The sequence below is a fragment of the Cornus florida genome, unplaced genomic scaffold, assembly GCF_030987335.1.
Source record: "Cornus florida cultivar Cherokee Brave unplaced genomic scaffold, ASM3098733v1 CherokeeBrave_3.0.0_Hap2_Chr11, whole genome shotgun sequence".
Taxonomy (NCBI): Eukaryota; Viridiplantae; Streptophyta; class Magnoliopsida; order Cornales; family Cornaceae; genus Cornus; species Cornus florida.
The window spans coordinates 120,275,148-120,289,829 of NW_026775581.1; the positions used below are offsets into that span (position 1 = coordinate 120,275,148).

Consider the following 14,682-nt stretch of genomic DNA (forward strand, 5'->3'; position numbering starts at 1 on the left):
GTCTCTCGTGTGTGCTTACTGGGTATGGAGGGAGATATATATATATATATATTATATAGGGTAAGTGCAAGAAACCTGAAATATACATTTACAAAAAACACTCCTATTCTTTTCAACATGTGTGAAAATACTCCTCAATTAATATAATATTCATTTTACCTTTTACCTTTTCAATTAATAGAAGATATCTCTATCAGATTTCAAAAAAGCCCCCCTCTCCCTCTCCCTCTCCCTCTCCCTCTCTCTCCAAGAAAGCCTTTACACCGCCCCTCCCTCCCGTGGAAATCTCTCTCTATTAGATTTCAAGTTGTAGAGAAATCCTAAGACGGCATTCTGGAGTAAGATATATATATATATATATATATATATATAGAGAGAGAGAGAGAGAGAGAGAGAGATACCTGTGAGCTGTGGGAATAGGATGATATTTACTTGGGTACTAATTAATACTCCGTGGTACTTATGGAAAATCTTTACAACGTACTTATGGAAAATCATACCAAATCTAAAAGATTGTGTTACAGATACTCTTAGTAAATTAAGACAGTTTGTCTCAATTACCAAATTTACATTATTAACCTCCTCCTTTATTTTGTTTTACACATAAAATCAATTCACTTAAAATTTTAGAAATAAAATTTCAAACACAACACTAAACTCTTATATCTATTTTTTTGGGGGTAAGTAATATAATTTAAAATAAAGAATAAAAAATCTAAAAGATAAAACTCGTGTAAAGGAGCTTTGAAAGTGCATTGTGAACTTTTCGAAAAAAAAAAAAAAAAAATGCATTGTGAACAAAAAATAAGATAATAGAAGAACTAAGCTCAACATCAAAAAAGTCAAATATGTTCTGATTAGTTTTAATTATATATTTATCAATAATTAATTTTAAGTTTCTTATTTATCCAAATGACTGATAAGTATTTATTCATAATTATATACGGAGTCCTATGTATCCTCCTCCTTATTTTATTTTATTTTTATCCCGACAAATTTGGGAAAGAAATGACTCAAACATGGGTAGCGCTCCACCAACTCGGGCAAGGTAATGCCCAGTCTGCATCTTATTCAATGATGAGAGAATTGAGGATTTATTTTATTTTATTTTATTTTGTTTTATTATTATTCTGAAATTAACAATGGTATAGATGTTGGTATAATATGCACGTAGTAAGGAAGAGAGCCAACATAGACCTGCAGCCCTAAGATTGGTATTTAAGCCCAACTAAAAAAAGATACAGACTAAGAAGCCCAATGCACTTAAAACCTTAAAACCGGCCAATAATGAAAACAAAAAATAAAATAAAATAAAAAAACACCAAAATAGATGTAAATGCTTAATAGCTTATCAACCCTTCCCTAATTGCCCATCTTAATGACAAATATGTACTGAAGGTGAAAAAATAAAAATATTTCTCCAAAATAGAGACAGCACACCATAGAAATAGAGATGATTCCACATAGACACAACAAAGTCTTCAAATAAAAAGGAAATGCCTTTATCTAGTTTGATTTGCAATACAAAATTGTTCTGCCTCTAAATCATCATTTTACAAGTATAAAAAAAAAAAAAGAAAAAAAAGAAAGAAGAAGAAGAATGAAGACCATAAAAATGAACAAAAGATGGGACACTAAGATTGCCCAACCCTAATTCTAACACAGCCTGGTAATGGGAAAGGCCACTACTCTTCATCTGCAGTATCTATTGCTATCTAAATGCATATAACTTTATAATTATTGTCGGACCTCTCTTTATATCTATCATCAAAAGCAACCCCAATTTGCACAGACAAATTTTCAAAATTGTCCAGAAAATGCTTCTGCAAACAACACTGTCGCACTGATTGGAATGTCTATATAATTGTCACTGAGTATGATGAGGATGAGAATAGTACACCATACCAGGTGGTTGAACAGGGCCAACAGGTCGAAAACTAGGAGGTGCTGGTGGTTGATGAGGTAACAGTATTGGTTGCTGCTGCGTTAATGCTGATGGTTGATGAACTAAATTTAGCGGCTGAGTTACCTGCAACGATTGCTGGTTCAAAGGCACTAGAGGACTCAACATTTGGGGTTGGAGTTGGGGCGGGGGTGGTCCTGGAGGCAAGGGTGTAATGCTACCATAACCATATGAACTCATTATTGCCCCTGACGGTTGCAAATACTGCTGAGACTGGGGGTTAGGAAGTATATGGTATTGGGCTTGAGAGGTGGGGGTCTGAGTCTGCATGGTTGGTTGCGGCACCAAAACTGATTGATACGGATTGCTTGGTGGAGCAGCAAGTACCTGTCCTGACATAAAAGCACTGGGATCTGAAATGGAATTGGGTTGTTCTGCTTTCCGCATTGAATTGGTAACCAAATTGATGGGCATTGATGTGAAAGAATTGGACACTGTGGAGGCCTTCGTCAACCCTGCACTTTTTGCCTCCTCGGCTGCAAATGTAGAGAGAACAGAAGACATGATATATTGAGAGGAACTAGAAGCTGCAAGCCTATCAGCAACCTCGGCAGCAATGGCAGCAGCTGTCTTCTTTGGTGCTTGTTCTGCTTTTGCGCTTGCATCTGTTAATGGTGGGGTTGTAGTTAATGGTTTTAAAACCCCAACATAATTTTCATCATCAAGCTGCTTCCGCATGTTGTTGGCTTCCTCTGCCTGCGCCTGTGCTACCTGAAAAAGAATTAAAAGTGATACATCAGCATCAGGTTGGCTTATTTGATAGTGTCCTAATAGTATTAACACATTTTCTCTAGATAACCATGTCAACAGCTGAAGCCTCAATGAGAAATACTAGGAACTTATTATTTGCATCTAGCAAATCTAGAGTAATTTATTTCTACCCACAAGTGATAAATATCGTGGTTACATAAGAGATTCAAATTTCCTTTTTCCGAATGTCAGAATTGATAAGGTTGGACCTGAGCAACACGAAAACACAGTAGGTCCATGGCCACCCTCAACTCCAAAATGGTCACAACCTTTAAAAAGAACTGAAGTCACAAAGGAGTAAAGGACATTTATATTTTGGTTCAGAACAATAGTTAAACAAATTCTCCAGTCACTTTCTAACGCCCTAAATTTAGGATTCAGCTCCACTGCAGTACCAGATCGATACCTGCTTAATTTGAACCACATCAGCATCTGCCCCACGATGGCGGGGTAACCCCTGATGTCTGAAATCAGGTTGATACTGGACCTCTCTAGTAGAGGAGAGGAGCAGCCCTAGAGCCCAAGCTGACGCGAAAAATTAGGCTGCTATTGGACCACTCCATAATGAAGCAAAGCAGCCCCAGAGCCCAACCACTAAAGTAACAACTCTTGCTGGCAAACCTTTTCAAAGCATCCATTGCCTATTTAGCCAGCCTTCTCCACCAGCTGTACTATTTTTCATTTTGCCAAGACAGGTTTGACAACAATCTGGCAATGATCTCTGTACACAATGTTTATGATGATATATTCCTCAAATTGAATATGGTGCTGGGTCAACATATCTCAATTGAAACCACCCAACACTATTAGAACAGGATGTTAAATGCATAACAAGTCAAAAGCACATCCCAACGTAATTCCATATTTAAAGGTAATTATTCCATTATCAGCACTTCATTTTTAACTTACTTACATTTTCGCAATGTTCAGGAAACAAGTCCACTTCTGGTGTGACTATACATAAACCAAAAAGCTTCAAAAAGCTTAAATAAAATATTTCCAGTCTCAGCAATAGTTTTGACTTTTTACCAGCTTAGTAAGTATTATCAAGAACTCAAAAGGCATACATCCCATAACATATAAGTACACACAGTGAACAAACAAAATTACAATTTCTTTTATGCTGTTTTTGGCACATAACAGGAGTGTGATTTATACAGTATACACACTGAGCACAGGCACCACATTTATCAAACCAAAAGAAAAATAGAAACAAATGACCTTGGGGAGAAAAGAAACTATTATTCAGGGCAGAGTTATCAGAACAAATACCTGCATCTGTGTGCGAACATTCTCCAGCTCGGACTCCTGAAAATTTTCAAAATGTAAGCCCATGCAGTTTCATATGCATACCATTTTCAAATTGCATACAATATTGAATAGGCCTTACTTTTTGCTCATAAATGCTATAACAAATTGTAATTAGAAAAAAATGAACAAGTAACACTTCCCAAAATACAGAAAATGACCAAGTACCTGTTCATGTAGGGCTTCTCGTAACTGAGATACAAGGGCCACTCTATTTGCTTCAACTACTTTAAGTTTCTCAATACACTGTTTCATAAGATTTTCTTCCTCCTCTATTTCTTTGGACAGAGTTTTTCGCTTTGGATCCTTTGCTGTGTAAAAAACAAACTACACTTAGATGCCCAATTGGGGACAGCATCGATGTATGACTACTAAAACACCTTTGGAATAAAAAAATTTGTGTAATTATGCAAACACCTTTAGAAGGAAAAAAATACATATATATATTTAGAGGACACGAAGTCAAGGATGCCAAATTAAATACTTCAGAGAACCCTTTCAATAAATGCCATGGCAGACATTAACTGCAAAATCATTGTCAGCCTACCTTTGCTACAGGCCAGATCAACATCTTTCTCCATCTTCCTAATGTGGTGAACAGCTGACATGCATTTACTCATCTGTTCATCTTCACTAAGTTGTTCACCGAGCACAAAGTGAAATGCAGAGACTATCTTCTCTGCTGCCCCTCCAATTGTCAATTTCTAGAGTCCGAAGCAACAGTTTACATGGAAGCAATACAATTTCAATTTACTAAGAGAAAGTAATTAAATGCCCAATTTATACAAAATTATAGATTAAAAAAATAAAGAAAAAGAAGGAGGAGGAGGAGGAGGAAGACGAATTGCATGAGTCTCTGGTCCTGACCGTCCTTATGGAGCGTGAATCCCTTTTTGTTATTTTGACAGAACGAGAACGTTTTTTGCTGAACTCCAAGGGTGGAGGCAAATCTTCTGCAAGCATTACATCTTTAAGGCTCCGTGCACGGGACCCAAATACTCTCCTCTCTTCCCATATATCAACCTATCAATTATTTAAGCATTAGTTAAACAGATAACCAATTTGGTTTGCATTTTTTGATAAGCCAACTATTGTCTGATGTCCCAAGAAAAAACATAGAAGGGGATACCAATCTGGAGACCGCATTCTTTCCATGTTCATCGCCTTTCTCAACAACATCTTTAAGTGCTGCAGGAAGAACCTTCCAAAATTCAGAAACGAATTCGTTTCCTTTGCGCTTGCTATTCTGAAGGATGTCATTTGCAAGATACAGAAGGGGAACTTTTTGAAGCATCTGCGAACTATGGAACTGTTTATCCCATGTTGCAACAACCAGTTCCGCTTTGCTCCGATGAAAAATGCACCAATGAGACAAAGCTACACACGAAAGTCAAGACAACAAAAACTGTCATAAATCATACTGCAAGAAGCTAATTTGTTAATCCCTCCTTAAATGGATCACAATATAAAGCACAACAAATTCAAAGTGAAAATGAATCAAGGTTGAGTACATCTAGGTTAAACGTAGAATAACATTATAACAATGTCAACAAAAGTTGGATTCAATCAATTTTACCAAATACTCAAAATTAACTTCAACAATTAACATTGTATTTCGCAAATTTCATAATCAAATTGAACCAGGGAAGGTCACAGAATTCCTACATGTCTCTCTCCTCTCTCTCCATATATAGAAGCAAATGTTAGTTTGCAGTCAAATAAGAACAATCACTGCCAAAAATACAGTATCTTCTGCTATGATGTGCTACTTAAGTCGCATGCAACATTGCAACCCAGTAAGAATAAATGAAATCTTCTTTAACAACAACGACACAATGAACAAAAATTTAACAATAACTAACTTTGAAAATGAACATGTCCTGGAGGCCTTAGCATAATCCCTATTAGCTAATAAAATTTCAATGAGTTGATGGCTTCACCAATCGCAAAACAAATATCTGAAGCATCTCAGAGAAACGTGATCGCAGATGAGCTGAAAAAGGAGAGACAAAGGTTTAAGATTACAAGGATTATTTTTTTATTTGTTTGGCAAGTAAAAGTTTACAAAGATTGAATTGTAGCTAAGGGTTTAAAAATAGAACTTCTTATTTTTGGTAAATACTTTTTTATATAGACAGTAGAACTTAGACATTGAAAGAGAATTGATGTGATGCGACATAAAATTTGCATATACACACTGAAATAAGTGTGACAGCTCACTGCTTTGTCCTCTTCCTTCCTATTCCTTCCATTTTTCGACTGAAACCCGTATTAGTCTCACCTGTTCAATTTTTAAAGCAGGTCACGTTTCTAATGATTCCTACTCATGCAATATTGTGTCTAATTTTCAAATCATCTATACTTTAAACACAATAAAACGTTAATGGTTGACTAAAAGGTTTCCCAAAACAGGATAAATTTAATCCAAAAAAATGACTAGCAATTAGATATTGTAGATCCTTTTAAGTCAACTGGTTGCATATCATCAAAATACATAAAAGCGTGTAACGCAAGGATCCTAGATATCACTTCCTAATAGGGTAATGTAACTAATGGAATGTCTATATACGACAAGAATTGATGTATTTCAGACATAAAATATGCATATACACACATTAATGTAATTCCTCAATTTCTCCTCTTCTTCCTTATCCCCGTCACCCTTCAATTGGAACTTGCATTATTGCTCCTTGTGCTATTCTTAAAGGTGTTTCAGGTTTATAAATTTTACTATATATGCTAATAACTGTGTTTTTCTCTCTATATGTCTACATGCCACAGCATCTAAGGTATGCCAGAGATGTGTGCAAGAGTGTGCTACTCTCCTTGTAGGTCAAGTCACAGTTATGAAGAAGAAATTATTTTCAAATTATTGGCATGTCCAAAGCATGTTAAAGACGTGTTCAGGAGTGTCCAAAAAGTGTCAATGTCTAATGCCATATACAACATAAATTCAACTCCTTACCCACCCCCACCCACAGCTCCCACCCCCCCACCCCCTCTTTCCAAAAAATAATAGTAATATTAAATAAATAAAAAATACAAAATATCCATGCAACTTGGATTTCTTTTGAAAAATAAAATATAACATTGAGATACACAATTTTCTTACTCTTACCTCATATAGCCTGTATAGGGCAAAGTATTAGAATGGAACTACCAGAAACACGTAAGAATGGCCGATCTCTTAACCATCAAGAACTTCCAGTGGGCAAACTTAATGAAACTTGTACGAAATGTACATCGAATAATATATTATTTTATATTGCTTTCCATTGTTACAATAAAGCAAAACTTATCTTGCATTTGAAATATGATTATCACTGTCCAACCTTGTAAATTAAATGAACCCACTTATTGTACCAAATTTCTTTCCGATTATGTCTGCCATTCCTTAGAAGAATTCAAATTCTATTCTAGCAAGCCCCAAAAAGGGATGAAGAATAATTAAATATTATAATCCCAAACAGATTTTCTTTTCTGTCTTTTTTGTTAAATGTAAATATAATTCAATGAGATAGATTGATAACTAAAACAGTTGCAAAATGCGAATGGAAGTTAATTAAAAAGAGGCCATAATCACATTTTGACAAACATGAAGGCAGGTAGAAACAGTACTTTTCCTGTTACCTCCCCGACTTAACATCCACAAAAACGAAATAAAAAAAACCCTTGTAAATTTATGTTTTAAGCATTTGCATGTTGGGTTAAAATTCAGATAACCACCAACGAGGTAGTGTAAACCAGTTAGAGACCTTAATATGTTCTAAATTTTGTACTAAATCATATATATATATCAAATCTTCTTTTTTAAATAAATTTTGAACTTTTCTTAACAATTATGCTATGATTATATGGTAGGAAAAATTACATTTTATTGTCCAAAACTTGTTTAATATGTATTCTAAAGTATCTGAGAAGTATCGGATACGTGGTTGAAGTATCTGGGTATCAGATATGTCTTAAAACAAAATATATATATATATATATATATATATATATATATATATATATATATATATTTTAAAATCATGAATACATTTAGGAAGTATCGGACACGTCTCCGCTAGTATCCAAGGAGTATTGGTATTCAATAGTGACACGATACAAGTGCATCACCAGTATCCGTACTTCTTAGGACAACGTTCAACAAAATGACCATCATTTCTCATTTGTGTTAAATCAACTACTACAAAAGCAACTACAAGTTGCCATAAGAGTTGTGGTCAAATTTGGGCAGAGAGTATCAATAACTTTAAATATAAATTTACCAAGCCATTGAAGCAGGGGAAAAAATAACAAGGCAGAAACTAAAGAAACCAAAATGCCACAAGAAATGAAATTTATGTAATTACTCCAATTCATCAGACAAACAAATCCAAGCATGCACATTAACAAAATAAATCAATCAAAGTTATATGGTAAAAATAAAAATAAAAATAAAAAGAGAGAAAAAGAAGAATAAGGATACTTTCAATACACTGTTGAGTGCTGTTGAGCTTGGAAAGCTTGTCTGCAAGTATCTGTTCACTGAAGACGCTATTCATCCCACCTGAACAATGCCTCTAACCACCCACACCCCAACCAAAAATAAAAAAGAAAAAGCACCGAAAGTCCCCTAATTTAATCGTACTGAATCCCTACTGATCAAAGCATCGATCTTTAGACCCTAAAAATTATGTAAGACAAAGTTCAATTGTAAAGGAACAACAAAACAAATGCAGAGAAGAGGCCAGATATGAGAATGAGATGTATTTAAAAAGAATTGATGAATTGCATTAGTACACTTCACAAATCCCTAGAACCAGTGCTCGAGAAAACGGCGAATCATACCAGGACAAGTGACGAATCGCAGAGAATGGAGCTTCAGACACAGAGAGAGATTGAATAGATTACGAGGGTTTGATCAGCTACGACACGAGAAGAAGGGTAAGAGATACTATAAACCCTAGGACCATAAACGTTTCTGGTTTTACACATAGAATAAACGTCTTGAGGGAGTGAGGGAGGGAGGGAGGGACGGCGGGAGGGACGGCGAGAGAGCGAAAGTTGCAGAGTAGGATTCTCTGTGGAAGCAAAACCGGGCCAATATGTAGAATTCCGGTTTGTGTCTATACATAGGAGTGTGTAATTTTTATATATATTTATTCTTGAACTAGCGCAGAAGAGAAAGGGTGTTGTCTAAACGGGCACATCATGATGTTTTTTCACTAAACCCATTTTTATTTTTATTATTTTATTTTTAAATAAAAATAGTTATGAATTATCAAATGAAACACCAAATCGGTTTGGTTTGTTTGTTTTTTTCCTCGGCAAGACCGAGTGGGAGTGGGAGTGGGAGTTTTTTCATGTTTTTCCTTTGCAAGACCTGAGAAGGAGGAGTAGGGGTTAGGGCCGAAAATTTTAAATCACACAAAAGCAAATATCATAATGAGTGTACAAAGCTTGAGAATAAAACTCGCGCAAAATATGAGTTTGGCACCAATTTTTTAAAATTTGTGATAACACATTCACACATCCATACTCCTGGCGGAACTCAATCCCACTACTAAGCTGCTGCTTTTTTTAGTTTGGCTCGTTATTTTACTGGTATGGTGGCATCTCCACTTATTTCAAAGTCAAAAATAAAAAATGTATATTTTTAAAAGAGAACGTTAGGAATATAATTTGTCAGAAATAAAATATGAACAATGTGTAACAACGTCTGTGACAGCCCGCTCTTAATTTGGTGCCAACACATTTACTCATTTGTACAAGAAGCAAGCAATTAAATGCTCATAAATATCCATTAAAAAAATGCCCTTTTTTACTTTTATCAAATGACTAATAAGTAGGTTATCAAAAAAAAATGACTAATAAGTAATAACACCACCAACAAGAAGTCAAGTATCCTAAAATAATGCTTGGACATAAAAAAAAATGAAAATAAAAACAATGAAATTAAAAGAAAATTAATAATTAATTTGTTTTTCAAACTTTGAAATTGATACTGCTAAATATCAGTATACTGAAATTAAGTTCATTGTAGATGAGATCATAAAATTTAAAATTATCATAATAATTAGAAAATTTAAGTTAACATAAAACAAAAATAACACTCTTTCTATTACATATTTTAGATTTATAAATAAAAATATTTATATTAATCTATATACTTACTATAACCATTTCCTATATACATTTTTTTCATAAATTTATAATTAAATAGTACATAAAAATACTTTATGAATCTTGGCTCCTAGTTGAATTAAAAGAACATAGTTTCCTTTTTAAATTAAAAAGGAATTTTATGGTTGCATAGTTTACCATATAGCCCATGAAACTCTTTTTAAGTTTTAAACTACTGGGAAATGGCATGCAATAGGAAAAATTAGAAAAAGAATTCATGTGATTGATATTCATATGAAATTAAGACAAAAATGATGGCGTAGAATAGAACTCTTTATCTGTTCGTTGATGGTGCTAATAAAAATTTATAAAAACTATAAAGAGAATTATTCTAAATGAAAAAGTATAAGCATTTATTGCACAAAATGATTGGATTGCTTTAACTATATGATAAAGGGGTGAAATACACTGTGGCTAACATTCCTCATTATATATATATATATATATATATATATATATAATAAATAAAAAAATTCAAGATCCTTATGTGAAAATTGGAACATATATCCCTTTTTAGTCTCTACCAGCCTAGTGAATAAATTTGGGTTTTTGGGTAAATGCATTGCAATATGATAGTAACAATGATTTGGAAATAGTTCTAAAACAAGCAAATCTTTAAAGTCATTTGTTACTATTTATTTAAAATAACTAAGAAGTTTTGAGGCATTCATAACAAAATTGAGTCACGAAGAATCATTTAGGAACTACCAGAAATCGTACCAAATGGCAATGCAATACTAAAGCGACGAGTTACTACAAGGTTATAAAAGGCCACCTTAATTTAATCTACTCTATTTTGGTATTTGGTAGGTAAGACAAGTGAGCAAACATAAACTCCAACTTCCACATAGAAAAAGAAGAGGGCCAGGAAAATAAGCCTAATGGCAAAGACACTCTCACCTCACATCCCACAAGAGTTCCCAAAAAAACAAAAATTCTGAGTAATCATCTGGTGGGACGAGGATACTACATGTGTCCGGTAGTAGATTATGAGCTGTTGTAAGAGGCCCAATACCACCATCGTGGTCATTAAAAAAGAAAAAGAGAAGAGCTAAGTTCTTGATGAAATGTTCCTCTAAAATAGGAAGCTGCATTGTCCTTCTATGCATATCCAGCCATGGACGCCAATAACATTTGTACCTGGGATTTCTGAAACACTCCGGATACAAATGCCTAGAACATTTTAACTGTATCAAGTAACCCACAGGCAATCATCATCCCTAAGCATCCAAAGGAAAATTTAACCCAATAAAGATATCATCAGCTTCTTCTCATCCATCCTTTTTTGTCAGTGAAGCATCAAATCACATTTGCTAATTCAAAAGGCACGTCCACAAATAAAGAAGAAAAAAACATGCTTGGATGGTGACAAATTATCAGGTCTCTATAAGATATTCTGAACCGAAAAAAATAAACATCATGCTAATAATCATTGTTTCACGAGGGGATATAGAAATGCATCAACACCAATCTTCTTAGTGATCACCAGACAATGTTTTGATAATTTCAGAATCACCTGCATGACAAAAATGCAATTTGTAGAAAGGTCATCACTCAATAGAATATCACTTAATACACTAATAAAATATTTTTTTCTACCTTGATCAACAATGCTAAGGCATGACACGCGGAAATACTTGCCACATGCTGTTCCCAAGTCAACATTGTCTGGGAGAGAGAGAAAGAGAGAGAGAGAGAGAGAGAGAGAGATATTAATACGTAGAACACTAAATTTGTCCGCATTAATTACACCAACAAATCATAAAAAGTTTCTATATTCTAGCCATGAATGTCAAATAGACAAGATTTCCTGAAGAAATTAGGTTGCAAACAATCGATCAAGAAAGAAGAGTGGCAAAGAAAACAACGAGTGGCAAAAAACACTATCCCTACACTGTGATTCTAGGAAAGAACGAAAAAAAAAAATGAAATAAAATGCATAACGCTAGTTCAAGGAAAAATCATTCACTTCATTTTTGTTTCTCTTATTTAATTTAAGCAGACTATATGAAAGAAAACGAAATCTAACACACTAACCCAATACCTGAAAGATTCAGGTATACTCACAACCAAAAGGAATTGCTTGTAAAGCAGTAATGGACAATATTGTTCCGGTAAAATGTTGAACGAATAAACGAGTAGTTTGTAGTTCATCAATAGTACAACAGAAGAAGATAAATTGAAGAAGGATGTCATAGCCCTATTTGAAGTTCAGGCTAATCTGTCCCTGATTACTTAAATAAACATTGGGAACAGAACACTTTATATGTTGAATAATTAAATTAAGATAAAATGAATGCTTTCTACAAGTACTCGATGATATTACTGGTCAAAAATAGAATTTTAGATTATTATGCCGCCAATATATTGCTCCTCATGTAATCTACGTCTCGACAAGCACTTAATCTCCTTGACTAGTCATCCAAGCAAACTGCCTGTTATGCTGAACTCCTTATTGGTGTTTAAATATCCATTAACACAGCACAAGTTAATAATCAAAACCTAAGACACAGTAATCATGCTATATGCACTGATAAATTAAAGAAACAAACTTCTATCAAGGATTTGTCATAATGCACTCAAAACATAATCTATATGTTCTAGGTTGCCTCACTCCAATTTCTAATGTGCAGTATTTAGAAGAGATTCTGTTTAATATGAAGGATTGAATTTTGCAAAGTTCAATCAATCAAGCCAAAGGTCGATCAATTGACAAAAGGTCAGTAGCATTTAATTTATCCCTCGATCAACCAAAGTGTCCTGTCCTATTTCCATCAGACTTTCAATTGAAGGCAAGTACCACAAAAAAGTTTATAAACTTCAAACATGTTATTTATGAATCAAAACATATAAACTTTGAAATCTTAATTGATGAATGCAATAGACCCTAATGGTGATTGGTGTCCTATTTCCATTAGAATGTCAATTTAAGGTAAGTGCCACAAAAAAAGTTTATGAACTTCAAAAAGGTCATTTATGGATCAAAACATATAAACTATGAAACCTTAATTGATGAATGCAATAACCCTAAAGATTGGTGAGTGCCTCCTTCACCCCATCTCACAAAATCCACTCTATTCTGTAGAGTGTGTGTCCCACTGACAGTTCAAGGTAGAACTTTCACTCAAACCCTGACCAATTTGTTGCACAAAATCATCGCACGGGATCAAATATTTCCAACAGGAAGTTAGATGGACAAGGCGTATCCTTGAAGCCAAAAAGGGTGAAAAATGGTACATGTTCCACCATTATCAATGGCTTATGTTCCATATACATTTGTGTGTCAAATTTTACATATACACAAATGCAAGACAAGGCGGAAACACCTTGACAACACATTTCATCACCAGTTCCCCATTAGATTCCAAAGTCCCACTATCCAAAACTACAAAAACAATGTAACAGTATAGACAAAGAGCGGTGGTAAAGACCCTCTTCAGAGCAATTACTATAAATACAAATCTAACTGACAGCATAAAATGAGTGAGAATAAAGTAAGCAGTACATGAGCATTTATCAGCAAGATTAAGCACTTACTTCCATTATAATGGTGGACCACAACTTTCGCAAGCATTGCATAGTACTCAATCTCAGACTTCCGCAGTGGTGGACAATTGTTAGATATGATTATCAATTTTCCTGCCATTTCCAGCAAACGATCGATTAATCTGAATATCAGGATCTCTAGATTGTTTATAAAAAAAGATGTAAAATAAAAAATATTAACGTGTTTACTGCAAGGACCAATAAGAATCCAATTCAATTAACGAGAACTTTAGAACTAGGACTTTGCACTCTTCTCCGTTCTGTAATTTTTCTCAGTAACCAAACAGGGAGGACAGAAATAAAAACCGATAATGGGTTATAGGGACAAACCTTTGGAATGTCGAAGGGAATTAAGCACTGTCTTGTAACCAAGCGTGTACTTGCCGCTCTTCATCACAAGAGCGAGCCTGCTGTTGATGCTCTCATGAGTCTTCTTCTACAAAATCACAATATATATATATATATATATATATATATATATATATCTTTTACAAAACAATCACAACGAAGATAAACAAAACAGAACATTAAAACAAATCAAATTGATTAAAAACAAGAGATCTTACCGTTTTCTTTCCCGCCGCCATGTGTGGTTCTACGAGGGTTTATTTTCCTGTATAAATAGAAGAAGATCGACTGAGAATGTGAGTAAATTTGTGTTTGGATGCTCGGAAAATACGTAGAAAAAAAGTAATCGATAGATCTTACTGTTGCTGGGTTATTCGGTAAGTTATGAAACCCTAGAGAGTCGCCGCAACGGCGTGGGAAAGGCTTACACGAGTCAATAAATAGCATATGGATGCACGTGCCGTTCACGTGGTTTTAAAGGCCCCACTCTTATATTCGCTCATCGGCAGACTCGATAATTGGGAGAAAAAAAAACCTGAAAAAAATAGCATTAGTTAAAAATAAATTTTTTTTAAAAAATGTTGGAATTTTATTTTATT

General features: G+C 34.3%; 2 protein-coding genes across 5 annotated transcripts; both read right to left on the minus strand.

The window, feature by feature from the left end:
- Positions 1-1,465: 1,465 nt before the first annotated feature.
- Positions 1,466-9,188, minus strand: LOC132283040 (uncharacterized). Of its 4 annotated transcripts, none has more exons than XM_059784915.1 (8): positions 8,855-9,188; positions 8,493-8,690; positions 5,151-5,398; positions 4,889-5,044; positions 4,569-4,725; positions 4,190-4,332; positions 3,986-4,021; positions 1,466-2,674 (listed from the first exon to the last, which is right to left on the minus strand). In XM_059784915.1, the coding sequence occupies exons 2-8, from the start codon at positions 8,566-8,568 to the stop codon at positions 1,868-1,870; spliced, it is 1,623 nt and encodes a 540-aa protein (XP_059640898.1). In that variant the 5' UTR covers positions 8,569-8,690; positions 8,855-9,188; the 3' UTR covers positions 1,466-1,867. The 4 variants fall into 4 exon arrangements, with proteins under 4 accessions (XP_059640898.1, XP_059640899.1, XP_059640897.1 ...); XM_059784916.1 differs by adding an exon at positions 5,884-6,014 and having other exon boundaries at positions 8,493-9,179; XM_059784914.1 differs by having other exon boundaries at positions 8,493-9,188.
- Positions 9,189-11,428: 2,240 nt separating this feature from the next.
- LOC132285816 (large ribosomal subunit protein eL30-like) lies at positions 11,429-14,538 on the minus strand. The gene is made up of 6 exons (XM_059788043.1): positions 14,444-14,538; positions 14,302-14,348; positions 14,066-14,171; positions 13,727-13,828; positions 11,789-11,857; positions 11,429-11,705 (listed from the first exon to the last, which is right to left on the minus strand). Exons 2-6 carry the CDS (start codon positions 14,320-14,322, stop codon positions 11,665-11,667), a joined length of 339 nt encoding a protein of 112 aa, XP_059644026.1. The 5' UTR covers positions 14,323-14,348; positions 14,444-14,538; the 3' UTR covers positions 11,429-11,664.
- Positions 14,539-14,682: the final 144 nt, after the last annotated feature.